The sequence below is a fragment of the Colius striatus genome, chromosome 1 (genome assembly GCF_028858725.1).
Source record: "Colius striatus isolate bColStr4 chromosome 1, bColStr4.1.hap1, whole genome shotgun sequence".
Taxonomy (NCBI): domain Eukaryota; kingdom Metazoa; phylum Chordata; class Aves; order Coliiformes; family Coliidae; genus Colius; species Colius striatus.
The window spans coordinates 69229634-69251923 of NC_084759.1; the positions used below are offsets into that span (position 1 = coordinate 69229634).

The 22290-nt window shown below is 41.1% G+C and overlaps 1 protein-coding gene across 5 annotated transcripts in view; it reads left to right on the forward strand.

The window, feature by feature from the left end:
• The window catches only part of LOC104563650 (cohesin subunit SA-2-like), a 69007-nt gene that overhangs the window by 28980 nt on the left and 17737 nt on the right, over positions 1-22290 (forward strand). For all 5 annotated transcript variants that reach the window (XM_061998331.1, XM_061998364.1, XM_061998348.1 and 2 more), the window contains 10 exons: positions 12435-12542; positions 14497-14605; positions 15432-15549; positions 16424-16527; positions 16981-17073; positions 17159-17248; positions 18259-18462; positions 19907-19983; positions 20932-21019; positions 22008-22085. In XM_061998331.1, the coding sequence (XP_061854315.1) occupies positions 12435-12542; positions 14497-14605; positions 15432-15549; positions 16424-16527; positions 16981-17073; positions 17159-17248; positions 18259-18462; positions 19907-19983; positions 20932-21019; positions 22008-22085 (1069 nt within the window). The remainder of the gene's footprint in view (positions 1-12434; positions 12543-14496; positions 14606-15431; positions 15550-16423; positions 16528-16980; positions 17074-17158; positions 17249-18258; positions 18463-19906; positions 19984-20931; positions 21020-22007; positions 22086-22290) is intronic.

The window sequence follows — 22290 nt, forward strand, 5'->3', positions numbered from 1 at the left end:
ACATGGCATTTTCTTTCTGGGGGAAATGGCAAGGTTAAGAAAAACCTTGTGCCGAGGTTCAGTGTGAAAACTCAATTTTTGTATCTTTATACTTCCCTCTGAAAGGAAATCCCACACATCTACCTATCTCAAAATCCCCACTGAAGATGGGGTCCCCACCCCATCTTCTGTCCCAGGGTTGCCAGGCCTTAACCAGGAGCTCAGGGAACTCTGACATCTTCCCTGTCTCCTCACCTGATGTAGGAAGCCTTGAGTTTTGAGGCTGTTGCTAGAACTTGGACTGTTAAGATTCTTGGCTCCATGGCAGAGCCATGTCATATCAGTCAACAGAGTGAGTGACAGGAAGTGAGCAAGTGTATGATGTCTGATTTTACTGAAGTGGAAAAGTAATGGAAGAGTTGTTTTCTTGGGAAATTACCTACCAGCACAGATTTGGTAGAAAAACGTCAAGCTGGAAGTGTGAGGTAAAACTAGACTAATGTTACAGAACTATATGAGGTCCTATTCTGATACATCTTTGAGCAGCATGTTTATTTTAGAAATGACTTTATTTGAAAAATGTGTGAAGAATACATTCTCTGTCCCTTTTTGTACTGCAAAATGAGAATTAAAAACACACTACATTCATTGCAGTTGAGATGTTGAGAGTCACTAAGCATCTCTTCTGTCTCAGAGTGTAACCTGAATTCTACTGATGCAGATGCTTGTTTCCATGTACAGTATGGCACAGTGTCCTTGTGGGATTTAATTTACTGTTTAAGCCAGTATTGGTCATAGCTAGATGAGGATGTAGACCTTAATGAAGCTAATACTATGGTGTTGTAGGTATTTATGTTAAGTTTCAAATATGTTTGTATATAGAAGTGCTGCTTTATAATCTAGTCTCCTATCTCACTTCACACCTCATGGATCTGAGTGGCATTTCTCTAGACCTACTTCAAGACACACTTTGGAACAGCATATGTGAGCATAGAGTGCTTTTCTGCAGGGAGTACCATTGTCTGGATCCCAGGAATAGTAGCTAGGATTATATTGTTTCTGTGTTTACAACATCCATTTGTACATCCCTTGGTTCTCGGTGATGTGTAGCTGCTGGAACAAAGCACAACACTGTATCTGTGTGCATGGCGTGTCCCTGTGCGAGGCACCATTGTTGAAGTACAAAGATGCTGTACACCAGTTGTGGCTGTCCTCGTTCTCTGTCTCAACTAAGAAGTGGTATATTGGTTCTGCAGCTGTTTGTCATCTCTGGCTTTATTATAAGAGATTGTGTTCTCATTAATGCAAGCTGCAGCTATAGGTTTGATCAGTATTTCTTTTTCCCTGAAGCATTTTTTTTTGTCCTTAATTTTTCTTAAATATGATTTCCTGTGTTCAATTTTGGGCCTGTCACTACAAGAAGGACACTTCGGTGCTGGAGCATGTCCAGAGATGGGCAATGAAGCTGGTAAAGGGTCTGGAGAATAAGTCTAACAAGGAGCAGCTGAGGGAACTGGACTTATTTAGCCTGGACAAGAGAAGGCTGAGGGGAGACATGATCACTCTCTACAACTACCTGAAAGGAGATTGTAGCGAAGTAAGGGTTGGTCTCTCCAGTAATGAGTGATAGGAAAAGGGGAAGGGGGCTCAAGTTGTGCAAGGAGAGGTTTAGATTGGAGATGAAGAACTTTTTCACTGAGAGGGTTATTAAGCATTGGAATGGGCTGCCCGGGGAGATGGTGGAGTCACCATCCTGGAGATATTTAAAAGACATGTGGCTGAGGTGCTGAGGGACATGGTTTAGTGGTGGGCTTAGTGTTAGACTAGTGGTTGGACTTGATTTTAAAGGTCTTTGATGCTGATGCTATTCAATGCCCTCTAAAGTTTTCTGAAGAACATTTTTCCATCATAAAGTGTAGTTTTCCTAAGTGAAATGAATACATTTAGATTTTTTTTTAATTAATTAGGTTGTGTGGAGGCCTAGCAAATACATGCATCTCTTATTTTGCTCATCTGTTGTACAGATGTTCTGCTTTCTGTCTTCTCCCATCTACTTGCGCTGAGCCCTGCTGATTTGGCTTAATTATTGGAGTGGTGAAAATGAGGACTAAATAAGAAAATTCAATGCCAGCTCTTCTCTTGGATAAGACTAGTTCTGACCAGTCTGTAGAACCTATGTGAAAAGAATGCAAATGATATAGAGAGTAACATGTACAAACATCAGGATGTTTTTCTTGAAGAGCAGGGGAAAGGCTTATGGCCTAGTACCTACAATAGTGTCAGAAGGGACTTGCTGCTGGCGTTTGTGTCTCAAATAAGTATGTCTCATAGCTCAAAACCAATGTCTGGATATTGAGCAGTAGTGATACTTGATAACACACAGTAAAGCATGAAATGGGTTGGGGAACGGCAACGTCCCTGCTTTCAAAGAATAAGAAATGATAGCTTATATAAATGGTACTTTTACTGGTAAGCATTGATGTAATCTTTTTTTTTTCCTGCTTTTGTCATGCTGTATCAACTTCTCTGTGGCTTTTTTGCTCATTTTTCTCATCTGCAAATTTGACAACTGAATTCTAGTCGCTCAACTTGCATTTTTTGTGAGACTTGAAAGACTGTTCACATCAAGATTCTATCTTTAAAGCTACTGGCAAGAACCTCTATCTCACAAACTCCCTGGATTTTATTTGGAATTGTGGATTATTTTTAACAAATAATATCATCTTAATTGGTCAAGTACTGATCTTCAGAACACATCTCTAATCTTGGAATAAACCTTTGTCATTTCATTACATGTGTCAGCAAGAAGCAAGGCCAGGGGCAACTTGTTCACCTCTAGTTAGTCTGTTGGGTGCTCTGTGACTTTCTTGGGGAAAATTTCCTATGTCAGTAACTGTCTCTTACTGGCTTACATAATTGCATTTTGGGTGAGTACAGTGGCAAGACCTCATTGCCAATTGTTTATTTTTGTGATGTGCCCCACGGACGTTAGTAGCAGCTTTGACCATCTATTAACCATCACTCCATTTCAGTCCTGTGGAATATGCATTGATTGCTCTGTGTACTGCTGATCCATAAAATTGCTCTGCTGGCCTTTACATTCTCTCTCTCACTAGTTAGAGAGTTAGTAAAACCAGTGATCTTTTCAATTCACTTTGATGTACTGCATTATTAACAGTGCTTATGCAAAACCCTCTTGCTATGCACGTACCTGTTTTGGGTGTGGTTTTTTTTTTTTACTTTCAGACCCATATTTGTGTTTTCATTTTGTCTTTTTCTGTGACCTGAGGTTTTCTTTTTTTCCTTCTTGTTTGTTGCGTGTTGTCTCAATTGAATGCCAAGGTCTTTGGGCTAGTAGATTTCTATTTTTATGCAGCATGATGTGATCCTGAAACTGAAATGAGCCTATGAGGTTTAGCATAATAGAAATTATTAATGCTACTGAATTATGCATAATTGTTAGCATTAATGTGCAAAGGATCTGAGAGGGAACAGAACTAGGAAGAAAACAGAGGGAGAAAACATGAGTGACAGTGAAAGACCAAGGAATCTTACTGAAAATACGGCCTTTAGGAGGCAAATTAGTTTAATGCGCCAACTGCTAGAAAATTCTGTACAGTTATATGTGCTTAACTGCCTGAAAAAAAAATAGAGGGATTTTAGAAAAGAGCAGCAAAAGTAATCAAGTAACTAATAGTAGATGAATGAGGGAAGTTTAGAAGTAGCGTTAGGTAGGAGCACAAATCTACAGATAGCTCAACTGTTAATAGCAAAAGGAGTCAGCAGGAGTAGGGAGGTGATTGTTCCCCTGTACTCAGCTGTGGTGAGGCCGCACCTCAAATACTGTGTCCAGTTTTGGGCTCCTCTCTACAAGAAGGACATTGAGATGCTGGAGAGGATGCAGAGGTGGGCTACCAAGCTAGTAAAGGATTTGGAGCATGTCTCATATGAGGAACGGCTGAGGGATCTGAGACTGTTTAGCCTGGAGAAAAGAAGGCTCAGGGGAGACCTTATTGCTTTCTACAGCTAACTGAAAGGAACTTGTAGCGAGGTGGGGGTCGGCCTGTTCACCCTAGTAACAAGCAATAGAAGAAGAAGAAGTGGACTCAAATTGTGCCAGGGGAGGTTCAGGCTGGATATGAGGAGGGATTTCTTCACTGAAGGGGTTGTCAGGCATTGAAATGCCCAGGGAGGTGGTGGAGTCACTGTCACTTGAGATGTTTAAGAGATGAGTGAATGTTGAACTTAGGGAAATGGTCTAGTGGTTGACAGGACTGGGACAAAGGCTGGGCTTGATCTTAAAGATCTCTTCCAGCTGAAACGATTCTACGATTCTATGAAGGGGAAAATTAATTTTCTGTTACATTAGTTAAAACTCAGTTTAATTCTGAGTTACATTTAAACACAAACCTCAAGTTTGAAATCTGGAAGAGCTGCTTTAGTGAAAACTCTGAGTATGTTGCATGTGTTGAGGACTTCACACAAGTATAGAATCAAAGCTTAAAAACTATTTAATGGAGCTGATAAATACATTAATTCTCACCTGGTGCTTTGTTGCTTTGGCAGTGGTCAGTAGAGTTAATCCAATTTAAAAGTCAAGAAACTTAAAAGTTCCTAGCACTTTGCTTAACACAAGATGCCCAAATCAAGTGGGGATGCATCACTGTTGTGGGTAAAAATATTACTCTCCCAAATCTCAGCTAGACTGGGAAGGATGTTGTAGTTTGGAGAATAAGGAGCTACACTAGAGGAGAAACTTGAAAGTTCAATTTGGCAAATGCCATGGCAAGTAATATATGTTACTAATTCTAGTGGTATGTGTAGAAGGTCCCGTGCCAAGTAGTTCAGTATCAGCAAAGAGATGGAACTCTGATTCTGTAGCGTTATTTCATAGTGAAGCCATGGGAGAAACTGACATTCATTAGGTGAGTGCACTGTATCTAGCAATGGTATTCAGACAAACCATTATACTGAAAACCAGTCAAGTTTATTGAAGGCTTAAATGCTATCACAGAAAGTGTTTTCATGTGATTGTAAAAAATAAACTGAAGAGGATGACATTTTTTGTGTACAAAAAAGGAAATTATCCACCTTTGTCTTGTTTTAGTGGCTTTTAAGAAAAATAGAGTGAAAGTGAAATATCTTGAAATACCTGCAATGACAGCAGAGTAGAAAGAGGAAGATAATAGATTAGCTGATTTTGCTACTTGAAAATTTTATGTCAAATGTTACAGTACTTCGAATTGATATATTTTTTGGTTAATAGTGCTCAGAGCATGAATAGTGTTTTTACAATATATTGCCAATTTGGATGCTTTACTTGAATTAATTTTAAATGCAAAGTTGTCATTTTCTTAATTGAGGTACTGTATCTTGGATTACCAATGTCCCTGCCAGGTCTTTCCCTGCACTGTCATTAAAACAAACAAACAAAAAGAAGTGGCAAAACTTTGAAAAGTGCGTCAGATGTACTTTTGTTTTACTGTTGTGATTCTGATGGTATAAGTGATTCCTTGGTATAACTAAGAGCACAGGCCAAGAGAGGTGACTCAAGTAGTTGTGTATCTTGTGTACAGTAAAATGGAACAAAAAACAAGATAGGAAATATGCTGAATAAAATGGCTCTGTGATCTGCCCCTGGAATAGCCCAACTTCTTTGTGACACATTCATGCTGAAGTGCAGACAAAATGGCATGTCATGACATTGGTATGTGGAAGGCCATGCCTGTTTATTTTTAGGCACCTAAACACTGGCAGGCACTTCTGGCTTAACCTTTATCTGTTACTTGGCATTCTGAGGGCTGTAAACTTGGAGAAGTGTTATTGCTGTATTTGAGGTATTCTTTGAATGTTTGATGATTGGCTTATGCATGTAAAAAAGAAAGGCACCCATTTACTGTAGTAGCATTAGTGGTAGTGGTGGTGGTTGTAGTTACATGCTGCTACTTCCAGATGCAAGTAAATCCCCTAAGCACTCATTTCAGTGGGAGTTATGAGTATAAACCTCATCGCATCACATAGAGTAGTGATTGAGCATTATGTGAAAGTAGTACCAGTACATACAGGTATTCCCTCCCATTCAAGGAAGAAAAAGCTAGATCAGGGGCTCAACTGATGTCTTGAGTGTCTGTTAGCCAGTCTTGCTGCTTGCCCAGAGGCCAAGAAGGCCAATGGCATCCTGGCTTGTGTCAGAAATAGCATGACCAGCAGGGCCAGGGAAGTGATTGTCCACCTGTACTTGGTGCTGGTGAGGCCACACCTCAAGTGTTGTGTTCAGTTCTGGGCCTCTCACTGTAAAGACATGGAACTGCTGGAGCATGTCCAGAAGATGGGCAATGAAGCTGGTGAAAGGTCTGGAGAACAAGTCGGATGGGGAGTGGCTGAGGGAGCTGGGGATGTTTAGAGAAGAGGAGGCTAATGGGGAGACATGATCGCTTTCTACAACCTAAAAGTTGTAAAAGGAGTTGTAGTGAGGTGGAGGTCGATCTCATCTCTACAGTAATGAATGACAGGACAAGAGGAAATGGCTTAGGTTGCACCAGGGAAAATTTAGACTGGAGATTGAGATGTGCTTTTTCACTAAGAGGATTATTAAGCATTGGACCAGGAGATGGGTGTTGCTATCCCTAGAGATATTTAAAAGATTCATAGATGAGGTGCTGAGGGACACAGTTTAGTGATGGGTTTGGCAGTGTTAGGTTAGTGGTTGGACTCGATGATCTTAAAGGTCTTTTCCAAATAAAATGATTCTGCGATTGCATAAAATGGATTGTTTTCCCCTCTTTTGCTTCTATGCTAGTAGTGAGTGCTTCGTAGATGGCCTAGCATCTGAACTACTCCTGTCTTAAGGAGGGAGGAAACAACACTTCTGTAGATTGATGTTAAAAATGAGGTTGGAATTTCAGCATCACAGAATGTCTGAGGTTAGAAGGGACCTCTGGAGGTCATCTGGTCCAGCCCCCGTGCTCAGTCAGGGCCCTCTAGGACAGTTGCCAAGGACTACGATCCAGATGGTTTTGAGTATCTCCATTGATGGAGATTCCACCATCTCCCTGAGCAGCCTGTGACAGAGCTCTGTCACTCTCGCAGTAGAAGAAGTGTTTCCTGATGTTCAGAGGTAACTTCCCATGTTTCAGTCTGTGTCCATTGCCTCTGGCCCTGTCACTGAGCAGAGCTTGACTCCAGCTTCTTTGCAGCCTCCTTTCAGGTACTTACACACATAAGTTCCCCTCTGAGCCTTCTGCAGGCTGAACAGGCTCAGTTCTCTCAGCTTTTCTTCACAGGAGTGATGCCTCACTCTCTTAATCATTGTTGAGACCCTCATTGGACTCTGTCTGGTGTGTTCATGTCTTACACTGGGGAGCCCAGCATTGCACCCAGCACTCCAACTGTGGTCTCACCAGAGCTGAGTAGAAGGGAAGGATCACCTTCCTCAGTCTGCTGGTAACACTCCTCCTCATGCAGCCCAGGATACCATTCACCTTCTTTGCAGCAAGGGCACATTGCTGGCTTTTGCTCAACTTGGTGCCCACCAGGACCCCCAGGGACTTTCCTAAGGAAAGGAAATTTCTAAGGTAAAGCAATTTTGTTTGCAGTGGAAAGGAAGAGTCTTTAATTTCTACCCAGGCATGTTACTGAGCTCTTTGAACTATGGGAACAACTTAGGCAAGGAATTCTTTTAAAATAAGAGACACAAAGGTGTTGCATTCACTGTTTTCACAAATAAGCTAAGAAGAGAAGACCAGAAATATAAAGAACAACAATAACAACAAAAGCATGCATTTGACTGGCATGTTTATACAGGAAACTCCATATAAGCATAAGAAAAATAGTTTTCATTGTGGGAGTGGTCCAAGACTAAAGCAAGTTGCCAGAGAAATTGTGGAGTCTCTGACTTCACACTCAGACCCTGATTGGACACATCCCTCAGCAACTTGCTCTAGCTGATCCTGAGCAGGGAGTTGGACTAAGTGATCTCCAGAAGTGCTGCCCATCCTCAGCCTCTCTGCAATTCTGTTGGCCCACTCTAGATCACAGTATGCTTGGGGAGAAATTTCTTCTTTTTCAAGCAGTCCACAGTTTAAAAAAAAAAATGTACAGAGAGCAAATGACAAAGGCAGCTCTCCAGAAAGTAGTGCTTGAAACCAACTAAATAATAGATCGTCATTAAAAAGAATGAAAGAAATCTTGTCAGACTGGTAGTTTATTTCAATAAATTCCCCATAGCTTTTTAATAGAAAGACTTCCTATGTCATGTATTTCTACTCCTGTAAGTGCAATTTGTTGTCAGTTGTTGTTTTACTTTCATAGACTCATAGAAGCGTAGAATGGTAGAGTGTGAAGAGACTTTTAGAGATCAGGTAGTTGTGGAAGTTTAATAAATCTGATACTTCACATAGGACACACCAATGCTTATTGATTTACTCTAATGCACCATGTTACCTCTTTCAATTTCTTACTGTTTAGCCTCAAAAAATACATTTTTTTGCTTAATTTCTCCATTTCTGTAGGTGGCTGAGTAAGAGTCACGTAAATATTTTCCATGGATTCCATGATGTATATAATCAGACCACATTCTATGTGGCCCTTTACTGCAAATATACACTCAGGGGAATTGCTTGTTAAAAGAAGCCACCACAACCTTCTTTAAATATGTAAGGAAGCTTTTGTTTGTGATTGAGGGCAAGCATTGTCTTGTGAGATAATGCTTTCGGACACATACCATCGGCACTTCTATATAAAGACCCTTTTACTGTTCCAGTGACCATTGTAAGCATCCATGAAAAAATGTGAAAAATTCAAGTGACACAAAAGTAAATACATGGTATTCATAGATTCATGATTGATAGTGTATCAACTTCTATAAATGAGAGGCTTTTAGCTTTGGGAAATGTTATCCCCCCCCCAAAAAAAGGTTGCAATAGACATGTGAGTGATACTCCCACCTAATGTGAGCTCACTTACTTTCAGTCAGATTGGAGGATGTTTTGGGGCTCTGGGACGTGTGAAGATGCTCAAAAATGCAATGGATTTGGAAATGAATGGGCAAGTGTAGGAAAGGCTGCCGTTTTTGTAAGACATCACTCCCGGCAAATGAAGAGCATGAATCCTCAGTTTTGTAGAAGGTATTGGACTACAGCTGTAGATGGTTTTCAGCTGTTACTGAGTGCAGTAATAAATAAAGTAGCAAATAAAGAGGGTCTGGTTGGGGATGGGAAGGTTGGAGGCAACCTTGGCTGCAGTGACCAGGAGATAGAGTGGGGAGTTCAAGATCCTGTCTGGAAGAAGCAGGGCATCATGCAGGACCGTGATCCTGGATTTCAGGCGACTTTGGTCTCTTCAAAGATCTGCTTGGAGGGATCTCATGGGATAGGATCTTGGATGGTAGAAGTGCCCAAGAGAGCTGGTTGATCTTCAAGAGCCACTTCCTGCAAGCCCAGGATCAGTGTGTCCCCACATGTAGGAACATGGGAAAAGAAGGCAGGAGGCCTCCATGGATGAGCAAAGATCTGCTGGGACAACTCAGGGAGAAAGCAGCCATCTGTGAGACTGGTTGACCTTGTGGAAAGAGTATAGGAATATTGGCAGAGCTTTCAGGGGTGCAACCAGGAAGACTGGTTAATCCTGTCCAGGAAAGTAAAGGAAAACAGGAAGGGGTTTTTCAGGTGCATCAGCAGGAAAAGGAAGATTAGGGGGAATGTGGGCCCACTGCTGAACACAGAGGGTGCCCTAGTGACTGAGGATGCAGAGAAGGCTGAACTACGAATGCTTTCTTTGCTTTGGTCTTTACAGCCAAGGCTGGCCCTGGGGAAGCCCAGTTCAGCAAGGATAACAGGATGGTCAGGACAGCAGAGGACTTGCTCTGAGTGGATGAGGAAGAGATTAAAGACTTGTTGGGCAAGCTTAACGCTCATAAGTCAATGGATCCTGATGAGATACATCCTAGAGTGCTGAGGGAGCTGGCTGATGTGATTGCTAAGCTGCTCTGCATCATTTTTGAACAATCATGGAGGACAGATGAGGTGTCTGAGGAGAAAGGCCAATGTCACTCCAGTCTTCAAAATGGGCAAGAAGACCGACTCGGGAAACTACAGGCCGGTTGGCCTCACCTCCATCCCTGGAAAGGTGATGGACCAACTTATCCTGAATGTAGTCATTAAACATATGAAGGAAAAGATGGTTATCAGGGGGAGTCAGCATGGATTCACCAAGGGGAAATCCTGCTTAACCAACCTGATACCCTTCTGTGATGACATGACTGACTGGCTAGATGTGAAGAGAGCAGCGGATGTCATCTACCTTGACTTCAGCAAGACCTTTGACACTGTCTCCTATAACATCCTCATCAGAAAGCTCAGGCAGTGTGGCTTGGTTGAGTGGACAGTGAGGTGGATCGAGAGCTGGCTGAATGACAGAGCCCAGAGGGTGGTGATCAACGGCACAGAGTCGAGTTGGAGGCCTGTGGCCAGTGGAGTTCCACAGGGATTGGTTCTGGGGCCAGTCTTGTTCAACATCTTCATCAACGACCTGGATGAGGGGAGAGAGTGTACCCTCAGCAAGTTGGCTGATGACACCAAACTGGGAGGACTGGCTGATTCCCCAGAAGGCTGTGCTGCCATTCAGCGGGATCTCAACTGGCTTGAGAGTTGGGCAGAGAGGAACCTCATGAGGTTCAACAAGAGCAAGTGTGGAGTACTGCATCTGGGAAGGAACAACCCCATGCACCAGTACAGGCTGGGAGTTGACCTGCTGGAGAGCAGCTCTGCAGAGAGAGACCTGGGAGTCCTGGTTGATAATAAACTAACCATGAGCCAGTAATGTGCCCTTGTGACCAAGAAGGCCAATGTCATCCCGGGATGCATCAAGAAGAGTGTGGCCAGCAGGTCGAGGGAGGTTCTGCTCCCTCTCTACTCTGCCTTGGTGAGGAGTCATCTGGAGTCCTGTGTCCAGTTCTGGGCTCTGCAGCTCAAGAGGGACAGGGAAGTGTTGGAGACAGTCCAGCACAGGGCCACCAAGATGATCAGAGGACTGGAACATGTTTCATATGAGGAAAGGCTGCGGGAACTGGGGCTGTTTAGTCTGGAGGAGACTGAGGGGGGATCTCATTAATATTTACAAATATCTAAAGGGTGTGTGTCAGGAAGTTGGGGCATCCCTTTTTTTGATGGTATCTAGCCAACAGGACCAGGGGTAATGGGATGAAGCTGGAACACAGGAAGTTCCATTTAAATGTAAGGAGAAAATATATTCACTGTGAGGGTGAAGGAACCCTGGCACAGGCTGCCCACGGAGGATGTAGAGTCTCCTCTGGAGGTCTTCAAAACCTGTCTGGACACGTTCCTGTGTGACCTTATCTAAGTTGACCTACTTTGGCAGGGAAGTTTTGGTAGATGATCTGTAGAGGTCCCTTCCAACCCTACCATTCTATGATTCTGTGATGTGTAAGGATCTTGTACGTTGATTTTTCTTTCTCTGAACTAGCTTAGTCCAATGACATTTCTATGGCAGTAAGAAGCAGGTGTTTTGAAACTATAATCCTTGCTTTGTGCTTCACTCCTCTGGTCTCTTCAGTGGCTTCTTCAAACATGATGCTTCAGTTTCTTTTTTGTGAAAGGCTGATAATAGTACCATTTCTACCTCTCATACAGTGTTCGAGGTTTACTAGTTGGTATGTGATATTCTTAAGATGTGTAGTTGAATGAAAGCAATTGTGGCTCTGAGTGTGTTTGTGCAGAAGGTCATAAGCATGCTGTTAACAGTGTTTTGATTTGTTTTTACATGTGACTGTATAAGCCTAGTGTAATAGAATATACATTTTAAAATACTATAATAAATTTTTTTTTTCAGTAATTTGTACTGCAAAATGAAGGCTTCCTCTGTGGTGAAGTTATATTTAAGTTCCACTTAAATCTAAGGAAAAACTATTTCACTGTTCAGGTGAGGGAGCCCTGGCACAGGCTGCCCAGAGGGGTTGTGGAGTCTCCTTCCTTGGAGGTCTTCAAGACCCGCCTGGACACGTTCCCATGCGACCTGATCTAGGTGACCCTGCTTCTGCAGGAGGATTGGACTAGGTGATCTCTAAAGGTCCCTTCCAACCCCTACCATTCTATGATTCTATGGTGGACATACAAGCATAAAGGCATAATTTTCTGATTTTATTACTCTCTTTACTGTGACCACTAATGTAGCTTAATTAAACTTTAAATAATGCCCACGTCCATGCAGTGGACCTTATTCTTCATGGCTTGCACAGACCTCTGTTTCTGTACACAGTGAATAAAAGAATGCTGCCAATTTTGTTTGATAGCATTTTTAGATACGTCCTACATGAATTTACCTTTGTAAACAAGTTGTACAGCTATGGAGAATCAGGCCTAGTAAAAGCTGGACATAGCATTCAGAGTATGCTTTGCAGATAAACCCGAACTATAACTTCCGTTGTTATTTTTACCTAGGAACTGTGAGGATGTGTTATCAGCTGAAGACTGTGAAATGTTATACCAGTTTGTTTATACCACACACCGACCACTTGCAGTAGCAGCTGGGGAATTCCTTTACAAAAGGTATCTCTGCCTGTTTCTTGCTTATTCTCGTTTTTCTCAGAATGAAGGTGGATTTATTTAAGGAGGCCATTAAGCATTCATTCTTCTTCTGGAAGTATGCGCTACAAGATACAAGATGTGCTTTCTTCTACTGTATCAGAAGAGAATTACTGTCTGGGGGTAATGATTTGTTCTCCTACACAGCCCCGGCACTATTGGCATGAGAAAAGTTGCAAGACTAACACAGAGAGCATGGAACAACTGGGTGATCCACAGATCCCATGCTATGTTGAGAGCATACCACCTTTCTTTCTACTTTTTCATGTTGCTTTGCTTCGTACAAGTTAATTCACCTGACTTCTGCTGGATTTCCATAGCTTTGGTGATTAATCACAAAAATGGCCTCTTCTTCTCCCTTTGGAAGTTGCCTTATGCATTGTAAAGACTTTGAATAATGAGAGATGCAGCAGATTAAAAAGCCCTCACAATTTTCTGTCAGGTTAATGAAGTACAGGGTTTATCTTCCCCAGGAGTAACTCTTATAAATGGGCTTATAATAATGGTTGCACGAAGTAAATCAAGTTGGCATGCTAAAAAGAAAAGAAATAAGTATTCTGTCTCAATGGCTGAGAGAAATAATTTTGCCTTTCAAAGGAATGAAAATAAAAATATTTTGGCAAGACTTTTGTGAGGAAAGATTCAGAAATAATAATGAGTTGTGTTTCCATGCCTGCAGAATCTCTTGCTAGTTGTCTTTTCCTATCTAGCCGAGTTGCTGATAGTCTGGAGTTTGTGAAGCCAAGTCCAACAGGGAGACAAATGGAGATAAATTTCTGCTTCAGTCTGTCTTCTATCACATCTATGAGTCGTAGTCTTCTGTTTTTATTCTAATATGCTATTGTAAACCAGGTGTTCTTCCTCTAAGAGCACTGCTGCTTTTTGCCATGGAAGCGGTTGCACTGGTAACGTTACTTTTTCTACACAGCTTCCCAGTGCAGTGTGGACGCTTTTGACTCTCTGAAGCTCATCGTTGTTCTAGTTTGCTTAGTTCTTCTCTCTCTTGCTTCTGCCAGTATAGAAAAGTTTGTTGTAGTGTGATAGGAATGTTAGCAACACCCTCCTTTCTCTGGTCATATTGCTAGGAGTTTTACTATAAATGCTTGTTCTCCTGCCACCCTTCTTCTTGCTTTGAATGAAATCTCCTCAATGTCTGCATTTTTAACTTAGGTTACTTAGCTGGCATAAATTATACCAGTAGAAGCACTTTCTGAAAGTATAAGCTTTTACTGACGTTCAGTAGCTTGGTCCTGCTCTTAAGTCCAAGCCATTTGGGCTTTACATTAATCTATGGGGCTGGCCTTCCTGTATTTATCTTGGGATTAGCACTTTCTGTGAGCAGTGCAGTCACACTTATTTTGGATAAAGAAGGATATGGAAATTGAAGTGTCATGTTGTGCCTCATACTTCAGAGAGAAGAGGAAGAACATTTTTTCCACTGTATTTGTGAAGTTGACTAAATTGTCTCTTATAAATACAAGATACTGTGCTTTCTTGAAGAAGCTTCAGTTCCAAGATATACCATGATGTGAATAATGGTTGGATAGTAATATCTCTACTCTCTTAAGGTTTAAATTCCACTTAAAGCAAACTCCTTTTCAAGCATGTGCAAATGCATACCTCATTATATGTTCAGCGCTGTGGAATCTGCATCTGTTGTCCAGAGAGCTGGCAGAGTACCTGTGAAACTGTCAGAAATAGTCTCTGCATCCACAGGGAGGGCAGATATCTCATAATGGAAAACAATCTAATCTCTTTTCCTTTCATCTGATAAAAAACTCTAATGTGATTTGGAGTAAATATGTAGACATTTAGAAGAAATAGAGTCGTTAGGATCTTGACAGAATCAGGGTTAGACTGGAAAATGAATTTAGGGAGAATGTGGCAGACATGGACTGACTTCCCTTTCTGTTGGCAGGCTGCTTAGTCATGAGGGAGATGAAGAAATTCAGCCCAAAGGAGGAGGGAAGTCTGGGGCGAGTACTGACCAGTTGAAAAGATTAATATGTTTTTTCCTGCAGAGTGAGGTGAGAACAGCCACTGCAGTAAGCCTTTCTAATCCAGTCTTGCACGTTAAATCAAGTATTGGCTTCCTTTTGAAAATTATTTCTGCTGGTGAGCTCTGAAATGTTTGGTGTTTGGGATATTTTTACTCTTTAGCATGAGTTTTTAGTGAAGACATTTCTGTTGTATTTACACTAATTTACAACTATGCTAATGGAGAGAATTAGTGCCGAAGCAACTTCTGTAAACAACCCAAAAGACTAATGCCTCTGGGAGAGGTTTTTTTGGTACGTGACTCTGTCTTTCTGCAGGCAGATATGGATTTTGCTGTACCATAGCTCTATGCTGACAAAGAACTGCAGAGTTTTACTGAGAGTTTTATCAGCTGAAGTGTGTGTACTTCACTATTTTGGCTTTTGCAGTGGTGCAGACCTTTGTCTGGCCAAAGTGTCTCAGGCATGGCAGTTTTGAATTTTCCTGCAAAGAGTTTCACAGACATTGCTTGAAATGTTGACTTGTTTCTAGCCCCCAGGTTGGATTTTTAGGTGTTAACGATCAGCAATATAAAAAGCCATACAGAAACTTGTTTTAAAGAGATTACTTAAGTTACAAAGGAAAAGTACCCTAAAAAGAGTAAAGAAAAGCTTTTTACCTACTTTTCCCCCCACCTACTTTTATGCTTTGTATCAGATTGAAGACATGGTGGTTAAATGTTGATTATTCTCAAACTAAATATATCCACACATCCAGTAATCCAACATACGTGTGAATGACAAAGCTTTGTAATGAGAAAAAGGGAGAGGAACACGTGAAGCTCTGATTCTATAAACTTGTGGTTTTAATCCCTAGCTACACAAACATGTTGCATACCTCATAGACAGCTTGTGGGACTGGGCAGGCAAATTCCTGAAGGACTGGGAGTGCATGACCACTCTTCTGTTAAAAAATACTGAAGAAGGTAGAGAAGGTGAGTAAGCAAAGAGCTTAATTTTGTATGAATAAATCTCAGGGTATTTTTTAACATTGCCTTCAGCTTGTTTAGGTTCATTCCATATTGCAGTACCCTTTGATCCCAAATTGTGGAACCCAGGAGCCACAAAGCAGATGCAGCTCAGTGCGCTGCCGATAACAGTATTTGTGTCATCGTACTTGTTTTATTCGATGTTTTGTATTCATGTAATGTTGATTTAGGAACTTTTCAAGAGTACTTGCATAATGCTATTCACAGAGCATTCACTTTTTTTGTTTGTTTGCCCAAAACTGAAGAATCTGAAACTATTAATTGATTGAAGTGCAGTATTTCCAGACTATTGTTTATGCCTGAAAAGAAAACGAGTAATGTGTTGAGTTCATTGACATCTAGCACTCCAGACTATGAGTTTTTTTGTAGAATTGTTTTAAAGGGGACTCAAATCTTTAAGGTACCTTCCAACTCAACCATCCTATGAATAGTTGTAGTAGAACTGGAGGTAGTTATGTGATTGAAATAAAAGTTTGTAGACCCAGTGAGTTAAAGCATAAAGAAGCACGTTTGTCCTAAACGAGACAGTAGTCAGTAGGAGTAGGCCTTGTTAAGACTGGCTGTGTTGTCAGGAGCCCAGCTGCCCTAAAGGGTTTAGCCATGAGAGGAATAATTGTTTGTGTGTTCAATAAACTTAGAAAATGATTTTATTCAAATTAAATAAAACACTCTCTAGACGTTTATTTAAGCAATATTGCATTTTTATTTCTATAGTGTCCTTCCACAGCTGCTCAGATAAATGAGCAAGCTTTACATTAGCTGTTGATGCACCTTCATTTTTCTTTTGTGTGATGCTGAAAGGAGACTGATTTACTTACAGCACTGAGCGATGCCCATGAAAGTGCTCTCATTGAAATTATCCTCGCAACGGTTAAAGAAGCAGCTGAAGGTCATCCTCCAGTGGGCAGAGGTGCAGCCAAAAAAGTGAGTGCATCTTAGTCTTACTTATTGTCCTATAATCACGTTCTGTTTGTCTTATGTGCTTTGCCGGACGTTATGTTCCTGGTGGTAGGTATATCTTAGGAAATGAAATGGCTGATTTTTATGAAACGACACAATGTCTTTTGACCTCTAGGTCTTATTAGTAGTGGATGTTGAAGGAGATGAGCGTTAGAGGAAAGCCAGTTGAAGCATGTTATTGACAAATGGTGAGCACTTATCCACGAGGTATAGCTGTTCAGTGATTTGCATGTAATTTAAGGTTAACAAAAGAAATAGAAAAGCATCTGATTTGGAAAGCATCTTTATCTTAGCTTGATACGCTTTAGACAAAGGCATATGAGTTAACCTTATATGAGTTAACCTTTGTATGAGTTACATATAAAATTCCACTCAAATCTGAGATTTTATAATTGAAACAAAATGCTTTATCTGCAGATTTTGTCAGTAAAAGAGAAGAAGATACAATTGGAAGATTGTACCAAAATTACCGAACACTTTATTGTGGTGCTTCCTCAGCTCTTGGCAAAGGTAACGAACAGCTGCTCTGTGAATGCATGTTAAATATTTCATTAAAATTCCTGCAGTGTACTCATATCCTGTTTTTTCTCTGCAGTATTCAACAGATGCACAAAAAGTGGCAAGTCTTCTGCAGATTCCTCAGTATTATGATTTAGATGTTTACAGTACGGGACATCTAGAGCAGGTGAATAGGAATTGGGGTAGTCATTTCATCTGGAATGTACTAAATTTATGGGACAATGTGCAGAATTGAGTGGGACTTGGAACATGTACAAGTTTATATGTGGAGATACAAAGAAAAGGTCACCTGCCTTGAGGAAAGTGGTCTCATTCAGGCTTTACTTTTTTATTTGAGGCTGACAAAGAAAAAGTGCATGTCAGTTCTGATATGCTGAGACAGGCCTGTGGTAGGTAATGATTTGTGGTTTCATGTGGTGGGCCCAGCCCTGGGTATTTTGCTGTTGGGTGGAAGAGTGGGTGGGTTATGCCATGTGTCTAAGCTGGTGTCTCCCAGGAGTTTACTACAAAATAGGTTTCATTCCCATTGAATGCTGACTCCCAGCTGCTGGGAAATGACAGTAACTGAAAGATAAGAAAGGAGATAGTATATCTGCTGATGGGAGAGGGATGGTCAGAAATGGGTAGATGAGATCCTTGAAATAGCTTAAAGTATTCTTAAGCTGGGATGTTTACAGGAGTGATGCTAGGCAAACACTCCTGGGTCAATTTCAGCACAAAACATTAACCAGAAGAGAGAGAGTCAGCAGAACAACAGAGGTTACCTCCTCTCACTAAGTCTGGAGACTCCAATTGCTGACATGATCTGAAATATTCTCTATCCTCTGCTGCTGAGGGAGGCAACTTGCATTGTTTTGGAGACACACCTGTCCTTTGGAAGGGTATTTTTTATTCCCTACCATTACCTTTATGTAGTGCCAAACACGTGTTGCTAAAGTAGAACTTAAAGGAGTTTCTTCATTCTTTAGGAAGATCCAGAGACAATAATAACAAAAAAGAGCTACAAACCCAGAAAAAAAAAGTATTATCCTCTGTTCCTGCCCATCTGCTCCTTAGACTGGCATTGATTTCATTTTGGTTTTATGATCTATTGAGATATACAGGCCTAGTTAAATGTGTCTAAAGCATGAGTGGGTTTTTGCAGTTTACCTATAATAACCCTTTTATTACCTGCAGCATTTGGATGCTTTGCTGAGAGAGATAAAAGACATTGCGTCCAAACACTCTGACATATCTGTCCTTGAGGCTTCCTCCAGGACTTACTATGTCCTCTGCAGTGAAGAACTTGCCATCTATAGCCAGGTGGATTGTGCCCGAACTCAACTGATAGATGAGTTGATGCGAGAGCTTAACCAGCTACTTGATGACTTCTGCCAAAAGGTGAGTGTGACTCATTGTAGAGATAAACAGACTGTCTCCCTATGAAAAAAAAAGAGGACAGAAAACATTAAAGGGGATATGGAACTATTCTTTGCCTGCTGTTTCTGCTTCAAGGGAGCAGAGCTATCAAAGATGAGTTTGCACCTCTTAGAAGATTGATGGTTTACATTTTAATGAGGCAGATATATTTTGTCAGGAATAGAGTGGGGAAAATTATAAACAAGTTACTCCACACCAGCAACAAGATATTTTATGTCTTTTGGACATTCTGGACCTAAGGTCTGTAGTTGCTCTGTTACTGTGCCAAAGGTACTATGTGCAAGATCAGCTAATAAGTGCTGTGGATATATAGGTGAAGAGAGTGTTCCTAGAAAGGTATAGTTAAACATTTCTACCTATGTGACTATACACAAGGTGCCCTTTGTGCTGTCACTTTGGCTGTAGATATAGTACTAGGAAAAAAATAGCAGCCTATAATGCAGATTTTATAACTTTGGGGTCTTTGAAATGTTGACCTTCCCCTTGAAGGAGGACTGCAGAGTCTCCCTCAAAGCTTTTCATTAGTTCTAAAAAGCAGAAACAGCTGATGGTGATATGAATAGCATGCTGGCTGAACTGAACAACAGAAGCCTGCAGCTGATCTGATCAACTGTGCCATCACGAACAGGTGTCATGCCATGATATGAGAGTTAACACTGGCAGGATTTTATTGGACATTGGGATATTGTAAAATATGTCAAGCCAAAAAGCCACCTGACCTCAGATTGGATGTATTTTGTTGGTCTTAGATAACTATGCCAATGTTGAAGAGTGTGTACTTACGAGACACAAGATAAGTGGTAGACTGGGGATTCTTCAGCTCCTTCACAGTGTGATCCATGTCTAAATAAAGAGATCTTCTCCTGGAACCCCTCCCTTCTAATTCCTTGTTGTATATACTGTCTCCCATAATCACGTAGTATACTTGTGGAAACCACAGCAATTGCATCTATGGGAAAGTATTTAATATATTTTTAGCTATCTTTGAATGTGATCTGGCAGCTGAAAACAAGGAGAGTCAGCACCATGTGAACAGTTAACTTTCCAGAGATCCTTAACAACTGTGTGAGGGAGCCTAAACGGCCTTCGAGTCTGAGGGTCAGCACTTCTGCATTAGCCTAAGTGCTGGTTTTTACTCAGTGTTAGAAATGCTGTAGTCTGGGGAGGCTGCTGTGAGTTTATTCATGACGGGAACATTTCCTTACACAACATTTCTGTGCAGTCAATGTGACATTTCCTTTTTACTGTAGAGGAAAACATGAGTAACATGCTTTGAAGGTGAAGAGACTGGGGAGGGCTAGAGGAGAGCAATTCAAGGTTCAGGGTTGCTTGGGAGGAGAATGTAGCAGTTGCCTTGCCCCACACTGGCTAATTCCTTTCTCTTTCCCCAACTTTCATAATTTAGGAAGAAGGATTTTGTTTGGATGCAGGAGAAATTTCTCGGATGCACTCTGCTTTGAGAAGAGTAGCAGCTTTTCATAAGTGAGATGTTTATTTACACAATTTACTTCCCCATATGCTTGAGTGTCAACCTAACAAGTGCAAAGTGAGAATTGCCCTTGTTTGTTGGGTTTAATAAGATTTTTCATAAGAGAATGAAAACGATCCCTTTGAGAGGTGCTGCAAGGTTTAGTTTTTTCTTGACAGAAATGTGCTCTTAGATATGGAATTATTTTTGGACTCGTCACTTAGGTTGGAGCATCAGCTCTAATGTGGCTGAGAAGTGTGTGCTACAGAGTTGGAACATCAGACTAGACTGAGAGATCCTCTCTGTGGTGCCTCCTTCCTAGCTGGGTGCTTTTGCACTGCCTTACTGTCAACACTGGTGATCAACAGTGAATATACTCTTTTTATTTTCCCCAGTAGATGTAATTTGCTTTGTTTGTTTTAGTTTATTTGTTCTTCTCTTGTTAAAAGATGAATTTCTCAAAAGCTTGGTTCCCCAGGGATTGTCCAGCAAGTAAACTGTGAAAGATAGTTGAGGGTGGGGGAACTGAGCCTTCTACTCGTCGTGTCTTTTACCTCTCCTGTGTGCTAGGGTTGCCCTGTTTTGTGCAAAGAGCAGTCTCACGTTGAGTTGTGAAACACTTGAGAGTATTAGAAATGGTCTTTTAAAGAGTGGTGGAGAAACTGTTCTTTAGACCTTTTTGGGCACTTGGTGTGGATGGATTATAGGAAAAGGTATGGAGCTCAAGCTTCTTTTTCCTCTCCTCACCACACTGCAGTTTTGTGATAAGAATGCAGACTGTAAAGCTGTGGAGTAAGGGTTGCAATGTTTGATCATGAGAAACTTCATTTAATTTCCCCCTCCTTATAATAAATAATTAGTTGTTTAACATTATTGTTGTACATCAGATGAAGCCAAAGTAAGATACGCTTCCCCTCATTGTTCAGGTGAGATTTCATTTCTTGTTTCTTTTTCACTTGCAGTGCCCATGATCTCACCAAGTGGAATCCGTATGACAAGACTTCAAGGTTGCTGGTGTTTGAAATGGAACGTGGGAGTTTGCCTGTGCTGGTGAGTTGTTAATGTTTAACATGGAAGGATGTTTTTCTTGTTGAAGGCAGGAAAATTAGGAAATATTAAATAATCTTACGTGTCAATGTCACATGAGGCAGAAAGATACCGTTTCCATTTCTCAGTCCTAGAAACTGAGGCTGTCTTTGGTATAATGTTATTTGAATCTGTAAATTCATGCCACAGATTTGTTTGCTTGGGAGACTGTCCAAAATTGTGATAGTCTTCTGACATCTGGATTGATCTTTTGTCATGCTCAGCTCTTCCCATTAATTGCACAGTCTTTCTCCTGGTACGTACAAAATTGTTGGGACTGCGAGGAGCCCCTTACAATTGTGTGTAACCACAAATTGGAATACTTTGGGCCTGTTGCTTGACTCTTGGTGAAGGTAGTTTGTAATTAAAAGTTGTCTGGGTGACTGAAATCAAACATTGTCTATGCCAAGATGGAGGTGTATATCCTTGGATTACAAGGTGAAGTACTGTAGCAGTCGTGAATGTTAATCAGCCTCCATTTTCAGGAGAGAACTTGAGATTATTTGAGAAGGGGTGAAACTTAGTTGAGCAGAGAGAACCTGCAGCCTGTGGGTAGAGGTGGTCTTCTTTAAATGGAGCATCAGACCACAGAGGTCTGGCTTCTCCTCCAAATTGCCCTCTGGAGCAGCTTGCTTTTTACCAAATGCTGCAGAGAAATCCCGAGAACCTAAGCCAAAGTTTGCCTTTTTACCACCTGGTTACCTTTCTGTTGAACCCATTGAGAGGTCAGAGTTCTACAGAAGCAGCAGCCTGGCAATGAGGTTTCTCAGGAGGTGGCATTTTGCTTATATGTAAATCCATGAAGTTTATTTTGGGGATCTAAATACTTTGCAGTGCAGAAACAGTTATACTATCAGCATGTAGAATATCAGGCTTGGAGGCTTTGTTTAATTGTGAGCTTTTTGTTGTTGAGCCTTTCATGGAAATAAAGGACGTTTGTTTTTATTTGCAGGTGATCCTGCCAGCACTCCAGTGCACATATTTTTCTCTCCTGTGGCGACTAGCTGCAGTTTCAGAAAATTCTCCCAAGGTTGGCCATTCCACATAATTTTGAAACCTGAGTTGTACTTCTAGAAGTTACTTGTGTGTTCTCAGATTGCCAGAAAACTCCCAATTTTCTGAGAAGATAATCTGTGTGTTTTCTCGAGGAAACCAAATTCAGTTCAGGCATTTTTTTCTCTGTCTGCCCTCTTTTTTTAAAACATGGTTGTGCTTTTTCAGTCTGCAAGAGAATA